The sequence below is a fragment of the Hyaena hyaena genome, unplaced genomic scaffold (genome assembly GCF_003009895.1).
Source record: "Hyaena hyaena isolate Hyena2069 unplaced genomic scaffold, ASM300989v1 scaffold_259, whole genome shotgun sequence".
NCBI lineage: Eukaryota > Metazoa > Chordata > Mammalia > Carnivora > Hyaenidae > Hyaena > Hyaena hyaena.
The window spans coordinates 2,222,099-2,240,909 of NW_024080886.1; the positions used below are offsets into that span (position 1 = coordinate 2,222,099).

Below are 18,811 nucleotides of genomic sequence, written 5' to 3' on the forward strand. Positions count from 1 at the left end.
CCCAGGATGGGTTTGGAACCCCCAGGTAGGATGTGGGACCCCCAGGATGGGCTCGGAACCCCCAGGTAGGATGCGGGACACCCAGGATGGGTTTGGAACCCCCAGGTAGGATGTGTGACCCCCAGGACGGGCTTGAAGCCCCCAGGTAGGATGTGGGACCCCCAGGATGGGCTCAGACCCCCCAGGCAGGATGTGGGACCCCCGGGATGGGCTCGAACCCCCCAGGCAGGATGTGTGATCCCCAGGATGGGCTTGGACCCCCCAGGCAGGATTTTGGACCCCCAGGATGGGCTTGGAACCCCCAGGTAGGATGTGGGACCCCCAGGATGGGCTCGGAACCCCCAGGTAGGATGTGGGACCCCAGGATGGGTTTGGAACCCCCAGGTAGGATGTGTGACCCCCAGGACGGGCTTGGACTCCCCAGGCAGGAATTCGGACCCCCAGGATGGGCTTGGAGCCCCCAGGTAGGATGTGGGACCCCCAGGATGGGCCTGGATGCCCCAGATAAGATATGGGACCCCCAGGATGGGTTCGGACCCCCCAGGCAGGATGTGGGACCCCTTGGATGGGCTCAGACCCCCCCAGGCAGGATGTGTGATCCCCAGGACGGGTTTGGACCCCCCAGGTAGGATGTGGGACCCCCAGGATGAGCTTGGACCCTCCAGGCAGGAAATGGGGCCCCCGAGATGGGCTTGGACCCTCAGGTAGAATGTGGGACCCCCAGGATGGGCCTGGACCCCCCAGGTAAGATGTGGGACCCCTTGGGACGGGCCTGGACCCCTCAAGGCAGGATGTGGGACCCCCGGGATGGGCTCAGACCCCCCAGGCAGGATGTGGGACCCCCGGGATGGGCTCAGACCCGCCAGGTAGGATGTGGGAACCCCAGGACGGGTTTGGACCCCCCAGGCAGGATGTGGGACTCCCGGGATGGGCTCAGACCCTCCAGGCAGGATATGGGGCCCCCGAGACAGGCTTGGAACCCCCAGGCAGGATGTGGGACCCCTGGGATGGGCTTGGGCCCCCAAGGCAAAATGTAGGACCCCCAGGATGGGTTTGGACCCCCAAGGCAGGATGTGGGGCCCCCAGGATGGGCTTGGACCCCAAAGCATGATGTAGAACCCCCAGGATGGACCCCCTTCCCGGGGACCCCCTCCCCCCTTGGGGGAGCACTTGGACCCCCAAAGCTGGATGTGGGACCCCCCGGGGCAGCACTTGGACCCCAAGTCAGGATTGCAACCCCCGCAGCCACATTCGGACCCCCAAGGCAGGATGTGGGACCTCCGAGGGAGCACTCGGACCCACAAGTCAGGATTGGGACCCCGGCGGCTGCACTTAGACCCCTAAAGCAGGATATGGGACCCTGTGGGGGCACTTGGACCACAAGGCAGGATGTGCGACCCCGGGGACGGGCTCAGACCCTCAAGACAGGATGTAGGACCCCCCCCCCCCCCCCCCCCCCGGCCAGGGCAGTACTAGACCTGCGAGGCAAAGGGACAGGCTTGGACCCCAAGGCAGGAAGTGGGAGCCCTGGGGAAGCACTCGGACCCCCAGGACCAGACCACCGATCCCGCGCGGAGGCCGGAGAGGGACGGGTGTGGGGAAGCGCCCGCTCAGGGTCGGATGCCGGAGCCTGGCCCCGCTGGCGCCACTACCTGGCACGGGCATCCGCCCAAGAGACCTAGTACCCGGCGGTGAAGTCCCAGGTTTGCCGGCCGCGGACTACTCGCGCCAATCAGGTGGCGGTGGGCACGTGACGTCCGGCGACCAATGGGGAGCTCGCACGGGAACACGCCCCCTAGAGGCCCCGCCCCTAGCGTGCCGGCGAGCGCAGGATGTGGGCCCTGCGGGCCGCCGTCCGCCCAGGGGCCTGGCTGACTCGAGTCATTCGCGGCCGCCCGGCTCCGAGAGCCGCGCCGCCGCTGCTGGTCTGCCCCGAACGCGCCCTCGCCGCCTTCGGCCCCGGGGGACTCAAGGGGCGAGGGGGCGGAGGACGGGGCCCGCCGGCTGATGGCGTGAGAAGCCGAACGGGAGAGGAGGAGGAACCAGAAGATGCGGAGGAGGAGGAGGAAGAGGAGGAGGAGGAGGAGCTGCTGAGGAGGGACCCTTTGCTGCCGGTGGGGACCCACCGCGTGTGCCTGGTTCACCCTGAGGTCAAGTGGGGACCCGGGAAGCCGCAGCTGACCCGAGGTGTGCCCGGGAGCTGCGCCGCGGGCGGGGTCGGGGACTCTGACAGGCGGGGCTTCCAAGGGGGCGGGGACTCGGGAGAATCGGGCTTTGAGGGCTGGAGCTCAGTTAGCCGCAGGCGGATGCTGGGGGGCGGGGCTGCAGGGACTGACACTCTGGGGGCGGAGATTGGGGTGGGCGGGGCTTCCATGGCCAGAGCTCAGGGCGGGCACTCTGGGGGCGGAGACTCGGAGGGGCGGGGCATCGCGCGGAGGAGACGCGGAGGGGCGGGGCTGCAGAGAACCCCGCGCAGCTCTCAACCGCCGGCGCCCATCCCCCTACACCTGCGGGAGGCCGCCCCAGCCCCCCGCTGCCTGGCCCTCTCCCCTCTCTGCCTGCTCCCTGGTGAGGCCCTCCTCTCCGCTCCGGCGTGTGTTGTGTCTTTCCCGTTCCTTTCCTGTAAGGAATCTAACAAAGTCTAGAGCCAGCGTGCCCAGTCTGTGTGTGCGTGTGTGTGAGATGGACCCTTGAGTATCTTACCGTGCAGCACTATCATTTATGTGATCACTCACTACTAAAGACTGCGCAAGAAAACGTTCCTAATGCATGCACCTTATACCCGGAACAGCAAGCCCTTGGCTGCCCACCCTCTCGAGGGCGGCTGCCTGGGGCGGGTATCGTCTGTTTCTCCCCCCCTCCACCCCATCACTAACAGCAGGAGGCTCCACGCACTCACTGCAGAGAGCCACCCCCTGGGCCCCCTGCTGCGGGTGGCGGAGAACTGGTTCCAGGGTCTCAGCAGGGGTGTGCTGGATGACCTAGGAAGACCCGGTGGCACAGCGGGAGGGGCAGGCACGCAGGTGTGACGACAGTCTCCAGCCAGGGAGCAGCCAGGGAGCAAGGGAGCAAGGCAGAGGGAGCAGCAAGCTGGCTGGGTGGCTGTGGGGAGGTGGGGGTGCTTACAGCCAAGTCCCCGGCGGTCTGACGCGCGCCGGTGTGGGCTGTGCCCACTGGCGTTGTCCCAAGCACGCTGCGTTAGGGCAGGTCCGTGACCCGAAAGGGTGGGGCTTCAATTCCTCTCCTGCTCTTAGACCTTTGTTACCATCTTTCATAGAGTCAGCCTTCTGCCAGGCCCGGTTCAGCAGCACGTAGCACATTCAGAGTTTGCAGCCACCCCCTATTTGGCTCATATCACCCCAGGAGGAGGCCCTGTACCCTTAATACCAGTCACTTCCCATTGCATCCCCATCCGGTCCCTCACAGCCATGAATCTGCTCTGCCTGTGTTCGAGACGTTCCATATCCGTGCTCGGTTCCTTGTTTTCTCTTAACCCTTTTAGAGCAGCCTTAGTTGCGCAGAAGATTGAGAAGACGGTAATAACATTAGTTGCACGAAAGATGGAGAGGGTACTGAGTTCTCTGTACCTCCTGTTAGCCTCCTGTGTTATCAGCATCCGCACCATGCGGGATACACGTTATGTTCCAGGCACCTACGTGAACAAGGACTCTCCCAGAGTCCGCGGTGCGCAGTGCGAGTCACTCTCTGTGTTTCACGCCCTGTGGGTCTGGACAAGGTGCCGTGCCACTGAGCCATCATTACGGGATTCTGCAGAGTGGTTTTCCTGCCCCAGCCCACCCTCGTGCTGGAAACTGCACGTTTTTACTCTGTGCCTTTGTCTGCCTTTTCCAGAGCATCAGAGAGTGAGAATCACCCACTACACAGCCTTTTCAAAATAATTTTTTATATTGTTTTTATTTATTTCTGAGAGAGAGACAGCGTGAGCAGGGGAGGCTCAGAGAGAGAGGGAGACACAGAATCTGAAACAGACTCCAGGCTCTGAGCTGTCAGCACAGAGCCCAATGTGGGGCTCAAACCCATGAACCGTGAGATCATGACCTGAGCCGGAGTCAGACACTTAACTGACTGAGCATCCGGGCGCCCCATCAAGTTCTTCTCTTATTGCTGAGGTTTAAGAGCTCTTCTGGATAACAGTCCTTCCTCAGGTGTTTTTACAAATATTTCTTCTCGTCCGTAGCTCTCTACATCGTTGTTCATGGTGCAGAAGTCCCTGCTCGTGACAGAGATTCATGCCTCGGCCTTGCCCTGCCCACTCATATGCCCGTCAGCAGATGCATTTCCGTTAGAGTGTGTGTGACAGCCGGCATTTCTGTTTGGCTCTTTCTCAGGATTTCCATCTGTCTGCTTACGCTGCCCGTCTGTTATTCCGTGCTGCCTACTCTGTCCGTCAGAGCCCTTAGCATGTGAATCATAGCTGTTGTAAGTTCTATAGTTCCAGCAACCCTGCCGTACCCAGTTCTGATGCTGTCCTGTGTCTCCACATCACGTTCCTCACCTTTCAGTGGGCCCTGTGATCCTCTCCTAACAGCCAGATGTGATGCACTGGGCCCACTAGTGCACTAGTGTCGTGCGCGGAGGTGTGGAGCAGGGGTGAGCGAGAGAGGAGGTGAGAGGCAGGGGAGGGGCAGGGGTGCGGAGGTGTGGGGCAGGGGTGAGTGGGTGGGGAGGTGAGAGGCAGGGGAGGGGCAGGGGTGATATCCTCAGTCCCGCAAGCAGGGCCCAGTCAAGAGTGAGCCGGTGCATCTGAACTGTGACCTGCAGAAGTGTTTCTCTGTTTTCATTCCCGGGGGTGTCCCACGTGGCACTTGGCCAGCCCCCCAGGCCAGTGGCTGTGGGATCGGCTGAAGCAGCACGACCACATCCGGGGGGTTGCGGGAAGCTGCACTGTGACCCACGGTTGAGCTGGGGACGGTTGAGCTGGGGACGTGGCCTCCGCGTCGGTGGGGTTTGCTGATGAGCCACGTGTGAAGGTGAGGGAGGGAAGTCGGGGTGACCCACCGGGAAGGGTCCACGTGAGGAGGACCAGCGAGGCCCGTCTGGGGTCAAGTCTGAGGACACTGTGCCTGTCCTCAGCCCAGAGGATGGGAGACCCATCTCCGTCCGAACAGAGATGGGCGTCCCCCTGCACCCTCGGGTTCCCACCCACCCACTCCTTACCAGCTCCATCCCATGCCTCCCCGGCTTGCCTCTGTTTCCTCCCTGTGCCAGAACCCTGAGGATGAGGTGACCTAATGTCCCCCCATGCTCAGAGCCAGGCTGGGTCGCTGGGGGGGGGGGGGGGATAACGTGGCAGGGTCTGTGCCATCAGGATGGACCACCCTCTGTGACACTGTGCTGCAAGGCGGCCACCTCGTGGACTGGGCACCAGTGCCCCCCACACCTGCCGCCCCCTAGAGCACAGCGTCTGGGGTGCCCCATGCTGCCTTCCTGTTCAGGACCCCTCTCGGGAGACCCAGTGGGGGGCAGATCCAGTGCCAGGCCTGGCCCCAGGCGCCCCCCGCTCCCCTGGCCAGCCTCTCAGGAACCACCCACCACCCGAGATGCTTCTGGAACCTGCCCCGGCCCCCAGGCCCCGTGTATCATCCTGTCTGCTGCACAGGCAGCAGGCTCTGAGATCACCCACTCCCGGCCCGTCGGGGCTCACAGCCCACCCTGCAGGCATGAGTGTGGCCCGTTCCTGGGGCCCTCGGGGCCCGCCTCACAAGACCTGCCACCTAGTGGCTCAGACAGACCACGGGGGCCGCACTGAGTCCTGTTAACCGCCAAGCCGCAGCGTCCAGTGTGAGCAGGGCTCCTGTGTCCTGCCCTCGCCCCTGCCGGTCTGAGCTCGGGGGACGGAGCTGTGTTCTGGGGCAGGTGCCTACCGGGATGCCATCTCTGGGCCTCCGCGCACCCATGCGGGAGGCCATCCGAGCCGGGGTCGTGGGGCCAGGGCTGACCTCACAGGGACGCGTCCCTCACCCTGGCCCTGTGTCTCCCCAAGCTGAGTGGCAGGTGGCGGAGGCAGAGGCTCTGGTCCACACACTGGACGGCTGGTCGGTGGTGGAAAGGATGGTGGTGCCCACCAAAACACCCGACGGGAAGGTCATCTTCGGCAGAGGGACCTTGCAGCACCTGACAGGTGGGTCCTCGCCTCCTTTTCTCTCTTCCTCCCGAAAGAGCAGCAGGCGGGCTCTCTGCCCAAGCAGAGGCGTCCTCACAGCAACTCGGATCAGATGTCAGAAACGCCCGGGTCGGGGGGCCGTCGGGGCAGTTTAGGGTCAGGGGGAAGCTGGTCCCGGGACCCCAGCCCAGCCCAGCCCGCCCCGCACACAGGGAACCCTGCCCTCCACGGAGTCCAGGGGTCTCCAGCTGCCGTCCAACTCACGGTTCAGAGCAGCAAGCCCTGCAGATGTGCCGACGGGTGCTCACCGCCCAGTGCTGTCACCCTAGGTCATGGGCCCATCCAGTGCCTACGGGGCTGTGTGACCTGGGGGTGCACAACCCGGTCCCCCCTGCCCTGTGTCACGCACCAACTTCCCAAGTATGTACTTGGACGGCCGCGGGGCGCCGTCGAGCACGGCCGACCGAGCTCAGGCTCAGCCCCACGATGGCCCCCGCGGAGCAGCGACGTCTGACTCTGACCGAACTGCTCTCGTCCTCAGAGAAAATCAGAGCGCTGCCCGAAATCACGGCGGTCTTCCTGAACGTGGAGAGGGTGGCCCCGCCCACCAAGGTATGGGACTCTGGCGCTTCCCGCCCTCCATGCCCATAGTCAGGTCAGCAGCCGGCTGCGGTGGGACACAGGAGGCCACGGGATCACCTACACCCTCATGTTCCCAACCACCCAAGATACCCTTGCAGATGCCTTCAGTCCCTCTCTCTTTCCAGAAAGAACTGGAAGAGGCCTGGGGCGTGCAGGTGTTTGACCGATTCACGGCTGTGCTCCACATTTTCCGCTGCAACGCCCGGACCACGGAGGCCCGGCTGCAGGTGGCGCTGGCCGAGCTCCCCCTTCTCAGGTACCGCCCCCAGCTCTCGGGACCGTAGGAGCGCTGCGCCGGGTGAGGCGAGGGCCGAAGGCAGGGCCAGCCACGCCCTCTGGGACGGCGAGGCCTGTCAGCAGCCGTGTCCCAGCAGCGTGCCTACCAGGACAGGTCACCCAACAGTGAGGCCCTCTGTCTCTGACGGTGAAGGCCCAGGCAGGAGAGAAGGCCCCCTGCCTTGTTCTCTGCACCCAGAGGTCTCTCCTCACCCTTGCCTCTGTGTGTTGATGCCTGGTCTGCTCTCACTGGACAGCACGCATGTCTCATCCCGTGTCCTGAGATGCCCCCTTCCCGTGGCAGGGCCCACCTGAAACATACCGCTGCGCGCCTGGCTGGACGGGGAGGAGGCTCGCGCTACATCATGGGGTCAGGTAACACGGGGGGTCTTGTCACCGGGTGCTCAGAAGGGGTATGTCAGGGCTGCCACCCTCAGGAAGGGAGGGGATAGCATCACTGAAAGATGCCAGTGGGGGCTGCATGTGACCCTCGTATGTGGTCACATTCAAACAAGCTATGATATCTACATGGTCTCCTGGCGTGGCTGTAACAAAGGACCAAGAGACAGAGCCTTAAAAACCACCGGAACCTATCATCTCAGCTCTGGACCAGGAGTCTGAGATCCAGGCAGGGCCGCTGAGACCCAGGCGGGGACAGGGCCACTGAGACCCAGGCGGGGGACAGGACCACTGAGACCCAGGTGGGACCCCTGAGTTCCAGGCAGGGGCGGGGCTGTGCTCCCTCCAGAGGCTCCAGGGGAGGGTCCTTCCTGCCTCTTCCAGCCTCTGGGGCTCAAGGCGTCCTTGGGCATGTGGCTGCATCCCTCCCGTGTATGTCTTCACGTGGCTTCTCCTGTCTCCTGTTCTGTCATACAGACATTTGTCTGTGGACTTAGGGTCATGCTGATCCAGAATGACCCCCTCTCACATCCTTTACACAGTTACATGTGCCAAAACCCTATTCCGAAATGAGGTCCCCTTCACGGGTCCCGGAGGTCAGGATGTGGATGTGTCCCTGGGGCACTGCTTGCATGGTTGTGAATATCATGGGGGTCTCCTGAGGCTCTCCCTTAATCCCCAGTAAAGGGGAGCCCAAGTGACCCAGAGGGCAAAGCCCGGCTGTGAGGCTACACTCCACTGGGCAATGGCGCCCCTTGGTGTGGGAGAGCAGGCATGGGGTCCCAGAGAGAGGGTGCCTGTGCACAAGCCACACAGGGACCTACTCTCACGACTTTGTGTGTGTGCCCTCTGACTCGCCACGTTGGGTGTTTTTAGGAGAATCTCTCATGCAGGTGCAGCAGCGCCTCCTGAAGGAAAAGGAGCTAAAGATTCGGAAGGCCCTGGAGAGACTAAGGAAGAAAAGGCACCTCCTGGGAAGGCAGCGCAGACGGCGGGAGTTTCCGGTGATCTCCATGGTGGGATACACGAACTGCGGTGAGTCGAGTTCTGGGGGTGAGGCGTGGGGTCCTCTGCCGCTCCCCCACCCTGCTCTGCACTGGGGAGAAGCCGCTTGCACTGCAATGGGGCCCTGGTGTCGAGGGCCGGCAGATGATGAGAACAGGTGGAAAGCGTGGCTCACGCCCCCAGGGCATGTCGGGTCCCACGGCAGTCGCCCCATCAGGTCACTCGTATGGTTATCGAGTGCAGGGCAGTGCAGGGCTCCGCTCTCATACAGGTGTTTCTAACTCAGAGAGAGAGAGGTCTGACAGCGTTAAGACCGTTTCTGGTAGGAGACCCATGGGGATAAAAGCAGTTCAGACGGTTCCGTAGGACCTCCCAGGAGGTTCCCTGGCTTAGCTTAACACGTGCGTTCAGCACGATCGTCTACACAGGACCTCGGGCTCCTCCGTCCTGAAGCCACGGTTGCGGGAAACAACGGCAGGTGCGACTTCTCACCATCGGGGTCCGGCCAGCGTGTCCGGGCCGTGCGCGTCCCCACCCTCACACCACCAGCTCCCCATCCTCGAGGAAGGAGGGAACTTCCCTCGAAGCCCGAACAGAACGCCGTGGGTGCAGGAAGCTGTAGAGGGTCCTCCGCAGACATGGGCTCTCACCTGTGGGACATGGAGGGCGCTTCCGCGTGGGGTCAGGGCCCCCGTTTCTGCAGGGAGCTCGGTCCCGCTAGCTTACACCCGTGGCCCACGCGTGCCACGTGCTCGGCCAGCACGGAGGAGTCCCTGTCCGGGACCCGTGTGGGGAGCGCACCTGCCTGTCACCCTCAGCATAAACAGTCGCCTGGTTCGCCTGTGGGGCGGGCTTAGCCAGTGGCCAGCAGTAAGCTCCTGAGCAGGCATGGTGCCGGTGTGGCCCCTGAACTCGGGGGACGGGGGGCGGGTGCACGTGCAGCTGCGTTCTTTCAGGAAGGCTGAGGGCAGGGGACATCCCCGGGGGCCACTGCAGACACAGCGCCTGCCTGTCTACACCATCACACTGTTAACGCGGTCACCCCGTCCAGCTCACACACACCAGTTCCACCACCACCCTGTCTACACAGACACCCAGCCCACCTCACACATACCACCACCACCCCCTCTACACAGATGCCCAGCCCCCTTCACACACACACATACCACCACCCTGTCTACACAGACAACACACATGCCCCATATGCACCACGGCCCTGTCTACACCATCACCTTTCTGCCACGTGGATACCTACTGCATCTTAGATGCACAGAGAACCTGTCTCGTCTACATGGACGCCAATCTCGGGTCACCCACACATGCACAAATGTAGCCATGTATTTACCGTCCTCATCTGCACGGTGCCTTCACACCCTCAGACGTCACCACCCCGTCCACACCACACTGCCCACACACAGGCACTCGAACGCCGGCCCCGGCACTCTCAGCCACAAGCATGACCAAGAGCAGCAGCGTCCTAGTGACCACGCAAGGCAGAGACGAGGAGCCCAGAGACCTCACCACGCACGGTGGGCCACGTGTGAGGGGGCCTCTTACACAGCGTGTCCCCTGTGACCCACCTTCCAGGAAAAACCACGCTGATCAAGGCCCTGACAGGCGATGATGCCATCCAGCCCCAGGATCGGCTGTTTGCGACGCTGGATGTCACAGCCCACGCGGGGTGGCTGCCCTCCCGCGTCGCCGTCATCTACATGGACACCATCGGCTTCCTCTCCCAGCTGCCCCACAGCCTGATTGAGTCCTTCTCCGCCACCCTGGAAGACGTGGCTCATTCGGTGAGTGTGGGACGATCCCAGAGGCCGAGTTACCTAAATACCTGTGTAACTGGGGCCGGGTCCCCTCCCATGACACAACGCGGGGGCCGGGTCCCCTCACACAGGACACGACGCGGGGGCTGAGTCCCCTTACACAACATGACGTGGGGACAGGGTCCCCTCACATGACACGACGCGGGAGCCAGGTCCCTTCACACAACACAACCTTGGGGACCTGGCGCCCTCACATACAACACAACATGGGGGCCAGGTCCCCTCACACACATGACGCGGGAGCCGGGTCCCCTCACACACGACGACGTGGGAGCCGGGTGCCCTCACACACGACATGACGCGGGAGCCGGGTCCCCTCACACAGGACACACGTGGCGGCCAGCTCTCTGGACACCCCTCAGGAAGGTGGCACCTAAGCCACCCAGAGTGAGCCCTTTCCGGTGCCCCCACGGAAAGAGTCCCCGAAGGAGGTGCGGCCGCCATGCCCTCAGGTCGCCCGGTGTGTGCAGCATGGACGCGGGGATTCAGGGCTCGCCCTCCGTGGTCCTGCCCCCAAGCCCCAAACCTAGTGTGAACATGAGAATGAACCGGGCCGACCCCAACTACAGGGTGACCCACAGATTGCCCGAACGGTGCCCAACGTGGTCAGGGTCAGAGGGGCCACGGAGAGGGGACTGACGACGTGACCCGGTCCTGGGTGGTGCCCACCGGACAGAGCCCCGTGGTCGCCCCGGCTTGTGGCACACGCCCCGGCCACCGTGGGCAACCGAGCGACACAGGGAGAGAGAGAATCGCAAGCAGGCCCCACGCGGTCAGCAGAGGGCCCGACGCGGAGCCCGACCCCAGGAACCGTGAGACCATGACCCGAGCCGAGCCGACAGCCCGTCAGGCGCCCTGCGTTTCCCAAATTCCGCGCCGGTCCCTGCCTGTAAAATATCCAAACGCAGGCAAAAAGCGTTGTTTAAGGTTTGAAGTAACGCAGACTCTCAGGGCCCCGCAGACCGAGAGCCCTCAGGTGAAGGGGCACCGCGGGGGGCAGGCCGGTCCCACCTGCTGCAGCTGTGTGAGTCTGCAGGTGCGCGGGTGCTGGGGAGCAGGAGAGGCCCAGGACCCCGGCCACGTGGAGGGGGCGGCCTGGAAGGGCAGGACCCAGAGCGAGGGGCGCAGGGTGGCCCACCAGCCAGCTCTGGTCTCGGGGAGCCCCTACCCCCACTCAGGGCGGGGTGCCGCTGCCAGCCCCGCCCCCTTGTTTGCTGTCCTGGAGCCCCGGCCGGCGCAGGCCCCCTGTGTGCGCCCCGGAACCGCGTCCCCGGCACGGCCGTCTGCTCCCCAGGATCTGATCGTGCATGTGAGAGACATCAGCCACCCCGAGTCGGAGCTGCAGAAAGCCAGCGTCCTGGCCGCCCTGCGCGGCCTGCGCCTGCCCGGCCCGCTGCTGGGCTCCATGCTGGAGGTTCACAACAAGGTGGACCTGCTGCGGGGGTGAGTGCCCCACCCGTGGAGCCCGTTCCCGCGGTGCCCCCGGTGCTCAGGAGCTCGGTGCTCCCCCCCGCCCCCCGCAGCGGTGCTTCCACGCTGCCAACCCAGGGGAGGCCAGGGAGGTCCCAGCACACTCACCGTGCGGCAGACCCACCTGTTCCGAGCCCCTCCCCCCGCAGCCCCGCCCCCGTGTCCCCCCAGCCGTACCCTGGTTCTCCGTCTGCTCTGTTCCCGTCGTGGGCCAGGTCCTCCCCTGGGACCGCCTGAGGCCGTCACGGTTCAGCCCCGTGGGCGGGGGCTCTTGGGGACCCCCGCTCTGTGATCGGAGCTGAGTGGGGTCTGCCGGCCGTCGCCTTGCAGGTCCAGCGCGGCGGGACCCCAGGCCGTGGCCGTGTCCGCCCTCCTGGGGCACGGGCTTCCGGAGCTGAAGGCCCGGCTGGAGGGCGCCGTCCTGAGAGCCACAGGCACACAGGTCCTCACGCTCCGGGTCCCGCTGGCCGGGGCGCAGCTGAGGTGCGTGCGGCGGGCCAGGGCGCGCGGGCCGTGCAGGGGCAGGGCACGCGGGGCAGGGCGCCGCCCGCGGGTGCTGCCTGACGCACCTGCAGCGAATCTCCGTTAATGACTCAGCGTGCGGGCACCACCGCCTCCTGGAGCTGACGGGGGAGGAGGGCTCCTCGGCAGTAGCTCCTCGCCAGCGTCAGCAAGGCGGTGCGGGGCTGGGGGACAGGGGACGGCGCTCTGCTTGGGAACAGTTCCTGCCCCCAGGGCCCGTGGGGGTCCTCGCCCGCCCCACAGAGCGCCCCGTGTCCTCCCCAGCTGGCTGCACCAGGAGGCCACGGTGCAGGACGTGGACGTGATCCCCGAGGCCGGCGTGGCCGACGTCAGGGTCGTCATCAGCAGCTCTGCCTACGGCAAGTTCCGGAAGCTCTTCCCAGAGTGCGCCAGCCAGTGAGGGAGGGAAGGCGGTATGGGCTGAGCACCGCCTCCGGCCCTCCGGCCCTCCGGCCCTCCGGCCCTCCTGCCCTCCGCCCCCACCTCGGGCGCCTGGCTCGCTGCTGGGGGCCGCCCCCCTGCGGCCAGAAGTTGGAGGTCACGGCTCAGGGTGACTGCGCAAACCGTGCTCGCCTCCCGAGAGCAGGTTTCCCTTCCACGCTCTTCCAGCCACAGGACATTAAAAGCTCTGCTCTCCTGCGTGTCCTCAGCCGTGCTGTTCTCCCCTGCGCCCGCCGGGCACCAGGTCCCGCCCGCGGTGCCGTGTGGGAGGATCCCTCAGGGTTTCCTGTGTGCTGGGCCCCGTGGACCCAGGGCTGCCGGGCCTCCTGCCCTCAGGGGACTGTCCTGGCTGTAGGGGCGCCCGGGGCTCAGGCCATTAGGCATCCGACTTCGGCTCAGGTCATGATCTCACGGTTTGTGGGTTCGAGCCCCGCGTCGGGCTCTGTGCTGACAGCTCGGAGCCTGGAGCCTGGATCCTGCTTCCTGTGTCTCCCTCTCTCTCTGCCCCTTCCCTGCTCACACTCTGTCTCTCAAAAATAAATAAACGTTAAAAAACTTAATGTCAAAAAAATAAAATTAAAATTATTAAACAAATAAGGGCCATCCCCCGACAATCCAGAGGCCTCCACGGGTGCCCACAGCTCGAGGAGAAACAGGAGAGCAGGGCAGCATGGACGGGGAGCAGAGTGGACAACAGGCAGTGTGGACGGGACGAGATGGTGTCCAGGCAGTTCAGGCGAGCGTGCAGCAGGAGACCAGCCAGCCCTGGGACTGGCTCCCAGGGGACCCCAGCGTGCAGGAGTGCCCTGCGCAGGCCGCCCCCAGCCCCCAAGGTCCCAGTCGGTCTGCCTGTCCCTGGGCAGGTCCCCGATCTTCCCTGAGGCCCCCACAGCCTAGCTGTCTGCCTGCCACCCACACCAGGGCCACCTCTTTCCAGCCCCCGACTCCCTCCCTCGTGCACTTCCTCCCCCGCACAGGAGACACAGGAAGGGGTGTGGGTGGGTCAGACCTCTAGCTCCCCACTCTCCTCTCCACAGTCACCCCCCAGTGTCCCCACCCTGTCCCAGAGACCCCACCCCAAGGCCCAGAGACCACAGGGTCCTGACGGCCACTGTGCTTGCTTACAAAGCACGAGGAGGTGGGGGGGGGTCTGGAAGCCTGAGTGTGAGGGTCCGGGTCCTCAGGGTCCCAGGAGGGAAGGTCAGGGACCTCGGGAGACTCCAGACAGAGGGCGTCAGTCTCCCCATCAAGACTGCCCCCCACCCCAGGAGCACCCAGGCTTCCCCAAGAGCCCTCTGTCCACGATGGGCCTTCCAGCACCCGGTCCAATGTGCCCCGACCAGCCGGGCCCTGAGAACAAACACCGCGAAGAAGGGGGCCTAGGCCTGGCTGACACCTGAGTGCCTGCGCCCCGATTCTGACATGGGAAGGGCCACGTATGGGTCTGAGGGACCCACAGACACTGTCGCTTGACGGACCCGCAGGACACTGAGCACCTGAACCACATGGTCTCCTTGTCCATGGGCTCGTGGTCTACACGCGCAGCCGCCACGGCACCTGCCAGAGACAGCCTTCAGACAGAGCAAGTACAAAACTCTCAGAAACTCAGCTTTAAAATTAACCATGGGTGGGGGGAGGGGGGGCGCCGGCGAGGCTCCGTCGGTCAGTTATGCGACTTCGGCTCACGTGGGTTCGGCCCTGCATCGGACTCTATGCCAACAGCTTGGAGCCTGGAGCCTCATTTGGATAAATAAACATTTTTAAAAATCTAAATAAATTAAACAAAATTAAATATTGAGGACGCACCTGGCTGGCTGTGGATGGAATGTGCAACTCTTGATCTCAGGTTCTTCGGTTTGAGCCCCAAGCGGGCTATAGAGATCATTCAAAAGTAACATCGTTCTTATTTTTTTAAAAATCAGGGGCTCCTGGGGGGCTCAGTCAGTTGAGCGTCCGACTTGGGCTCAAGTCATGATGTCATGGTTCGCGTGGGCTCTGTGCTGACGGCTCAGAGCCTGGAGCCTGTTTCAGATTCTGTGTCTCCCTTTCTCTCTGACCCTCCCCTGCTTGTGCTTTGTCTCCCTCTGAGTCTCAAAAATAAATAAAAACATTTTTAAAATGTTTAATCTTTTTTTTTTTTTAAGTTTATTCATTTTGAGAGAGAGCGCGCGTGCGCACAAGCAGGGGAGGCACACAGAGAGAGGGAGAGAGAAAGAATTCAGACCAGGGTCCGTGCAGATCATGACCTGAGGTAAAATCAGAGTGGTTGCTTAACTGACTGAGCTACCCAAGTGCACCTTTTGTTTGTTACTTATAGACACATTTATAAAGCTTTAAAGACATATATAGAGCTTTCTTGTTTTAGTATTTTCCGTTTGCTTTCAGCCTTCTATGTCCTTGTTCGTTCGTTCCTTCCTTCCTTCCTTCCTTCCTTCCTTCCTTCCTTCCTTCTTTCCTTCCTCTTTCCTTCTTTCTTTCTGAGAGGAAGAGAGGGGGCAAAGACATGCAGGCCCCACTCTCAGTGCGGAGCCCATCACACGACCCAGGGATCACGACCTGAGCCAAAATCAAAAGTCTAATGCTTAACTGACTGAGCCATCCAGGAGCCCCAAAATAACATCCTTTAAAAAAATAATAATAATAATAAAGTACGATCTTCACAGAGCTAGAACAAACGATCCTAGAATGTGTAAGGAACCAGAAAAGACCCCGAAAAACCAAAGCGGGAGGCATCACAATCCCAGACTTCAAACTGTGTTACAAAGCTGTGATCATCCAGACAGTATGGGACTGGCACAAAAACAGACACATAGACCAATGGAATAGAATAGAGAACCCAGAAATTGACCCACAAATGTACGGCCAACTCATCTTTGACAAAGCAGGAAAGAATATCCAGTGGAAAAAAGATAGCCTCTTCAGCAAGTGATGCTGCGAAAACTTGACAGCCACTCTGGAAAACCGTATGGACGTTCCTCAAAAAATTAAAAATAGAACTACTCCACGCAGTGCACTACATAGCAATTGCACTACTAGGTATTTATCCAAGGGATACGGGTGTGCTGTTTCTAAGGGGCACATGCACCCAATGTTTATAGCAGCGCTATCGACAACAGCCAAAGTGTGGGAAGAGCCCAAATGTCCATCCACAGATAAATGGATAAAGAAGAAGTGGTTTCTATATGCAATAGAATCAAAAAGAATGAAACACACTCGGGAATCAAAAAGAATGAAATCTTTCCTTTTGCAACTATGTGGATGGAACTGGAGGGTATCATGCTAAGCGAAATTAGTCAGAGAAAGAAACATCATATGGTGTCAGTCCTATGAGTAAGATACAAAACAGATGAACATAAGGAAAGCAAAAATAACAACAACAAAAAACAAGGACGGGGGCGCCTGCGTGGCTCAGTTGGTTAAGCATCCAGCTTTGGCTCAGGTCATGATCTCAGTTTGTGGGTTCAAGCACCGTGTCGGGCTTTGTGCTGACGGCTCAGAGCCTAGAGCCTGTTTCGGATTCTGTATCTCCCACTCTCTCTGACCCTCCCTGCTCATGCTGTCTGTCTCTCTCTCTCTGAAATAAATGTTAAAAAACATTAAAAGAATCTTTAAATTAAAAAAAAAAGGATGGGGACAAAAAACAAAAATTTATTTTTTACTGTTTATTTATTTTTGAAAGAGAGACAGAGAGAAAGCAGGGGAGGGGCAGAGAGAGAGGGAGACACAGAGTCCAAAACGGTCTCCAGGCTCTGAGCTGTCAGCACAGAGCCCTACACGGGGCTCGAACTCATAAACTGTGAGATCATGACCTGAGCCAAAGTCAGATGCTTACCAACTGAGCCCCCCAGGTGCCCCAAGAGACTCTTAAATATGAAGAAGAGACAGAGGGTTACTGAAGAGATCGTGGCGGGGATGGGCTAAATGGGTGAGGGGCATTAAGGAATCTACTCCTGAAATCATTGTTGCACCATATGCTAACTAACTTGGATGTAAATTTTTTAAAATTAATAAAACGAATAAAACGAAATTTTTTTTAAAAAAGTACAGGGGGCACCTGGGTGGCTCAGTCGGTTAAGCACCCAACTTCACCTCAGGTCATGATCTCATGGGGTCGTGAATTTGAGCCCATGTCGGGCTCTGTGCTGACATCTCAGAGCCTGGAGATGCTTCAGATTCTGTGTCTCCCTCTCTCTCTGTCCCTCCTCTGCTCATGCTGTCTCTCGCTCTCTCTAAAAAATAAACAAACCATAACATTAAAAAAAATAAAGTACAGAACCTTTGCTTCAAGTACGCATAAAGAGACTTAAAATTCCACAAAATTGAGACGCATGATCCAGGACTTTATTTTATTTATTTATTTTTAGTTGCTTTTTTTTTTTTTTTTTTACATTTATTTACTTTTGAGAGACAGAGACAGAGTGGGAGCAGGGGAGGGGAAGAGAGACAGGGAGGCACAGAACCTGAAGCAGCTCCAGGCTCTGAGCTGTCAGCACAGAGCCCAACGCGGGGCTCGAACCCACGAACCGTGAGATCATGACCTGAGCCAAAGTCGGATGCTTAACCGACTGAGCCCCCAGGCGCTTGGGGACTGTAATTGATAAAGCAATAATGAAGTGTGGCCCCGTGCGGCAGGTGAACAAAGATGTGAAGAACGTGCTTCTTCAGCACTGGGTTGTACAGGATCCCCCCCCCACCCCCGCCCCGNGAAGAGAGACAGGGAGGCACAGAACCTGAAGCAGCTCCAGGCTCTGAGCTGTCAGCACAGAGCCCAACGCGGGGCTCGAACCCACGAACCGTGAGATCATGACCTGAGCCAAAGTCGGATGCTTAACCGACTGAGCCCCCAGGCGCTTGGGGACTGTAATTGATAAAGCAATAATGAAGTGTGGCCCCGTGCGGCAGGTGAACAAAGATGTGAAGAACGTGCTTCTTCAGCACTGGGTTGTACAGGATCCCCCCCCCACCCCCGCCCCGACGTGTTGCCCAGATGTCTCCTTGCTCAAAGGACAGAGCCAGGAATCAGTGACAAGGCGGACTTCGTTGATTGTTCCCAGGACTGAGCAACCGTGAGGACCGTTGCGGACACAAACGGAACGTAGCTGTGGAACGGACGTGGACAGAAGGGGGTTGTGGGATGCTCAGACCACGCTTCAACCTGTCCGTGCCGTGGCCCCAGTGCTGTCCTCCGCGCCTCCGCGCCTCCTGCTGAGCGCCTGTGGCTCCTGACCTGCTGCGTCCGCACAGCGACTGCAGCAGCCCATCTGCTTTTGGGAAATGACGACTTTGTCCCTGAAGATAACTCATTCCAACACGGAGTAAAGCATCATCTTGAAGGCAACCCTAAGAAAACCCAATGTCTTTCACCGGAGGCGGAATGCTCTGGAACACGAGAAACACGGGAGCCCCCGGAACCCTCTCCATACAGGAGAGAAACCAGTGTACTGCCCGGGCTCACCGCTTGGCTGGGAACTTAGTCCGTGTGGGAGACGCGGGACTGGTGTGACGTTTCCGTTCGCACAGCCGGGTCCCTGGTACCGAGGGGCAGAGCCCTGATGTCCGGCCTCTCGCGGGGAGCGGGCTCTCCTCCGTACCCCCGGAGTTTAACTCACGGAGGCGGCCAACTGCCAGAGGCAGAATTTATTACACGCCTCGCCCCAGGCGGGGTGCCGCCCGCAGCCACAGGGAGAACCCGTGTGGGGCAGAAATTTGCGTCAGGGCACGCGGTTTCCGTGGGAGAGGCATGTGCTTCCCGGATACCGTGTTTCACAGACGGCAGGTGCACGGCCAGGCGGCCGGCCCCACGTTTCCAACAGCGCCCCTCACTTCGTGTCTCTGCGCCCCCGCTTTCGTAGTGCTTGCAGGACGGCCAACGTTTCCATTCTTGCTGTGTCCGTTCCGCTGACTTCTGCTCAGCGTGCAGGGCTCGCTGACACGGAGGCTCGTTGGCGTTTCCTAGCAACACGGTAAGATTTCGCTAAGGCACCTGCACTGGTTGTTTGGACATAAGGCGACTGGTGTGCGTTTACTAGACTACAGTGTAAACGCACCTGCTGTGTGTCCTGGGAAACCAAAACTTCACGCGACGCGCTTTCCCGCAGTTCCG

The 18,811-nt window shown here is 60.9% G+C and overlaps 1 protein-coding gene across 1 annotated transcript; it reads left to right on the forward strand.

Annotated features, from left to right (window-relative positions):
* The first annotated feature begins 1,832 nt into the window (after nucleotides 1–1,832).
* Nucleotides 1,833–12,916, forward strand: GTPBP6 (GTP binding protein 6 (putative)). Its single transcript, XM_039245325.1, has 10 exons — nucleotides 1,833–2,187; nucleotides 6,005–6,142; nucleotides 6,666–6,736; nucleotides 6,892–7,022; nucleotides 7,347–7,417; nucleotides 8,318–8,476; nucleotides 10,034–10,242; nucleotides 11,570–11,718; nucleotides 12,076–12,228; nucleotides 12,532–12,916. The coding sequence occupies exons 1-10, from the start codon at nucleotides 1,833–1,835 to the stop codon at nucleotides 12,665–12,667; spliced, it is 1,572 nt and encodes a 523-aa protein (XP_039101256.1). The 3' UTR covers nucleotides 12,668–12,916.
* Nucleotides 12,917–18,811: the final 5,895 nt, after the last annotated feature.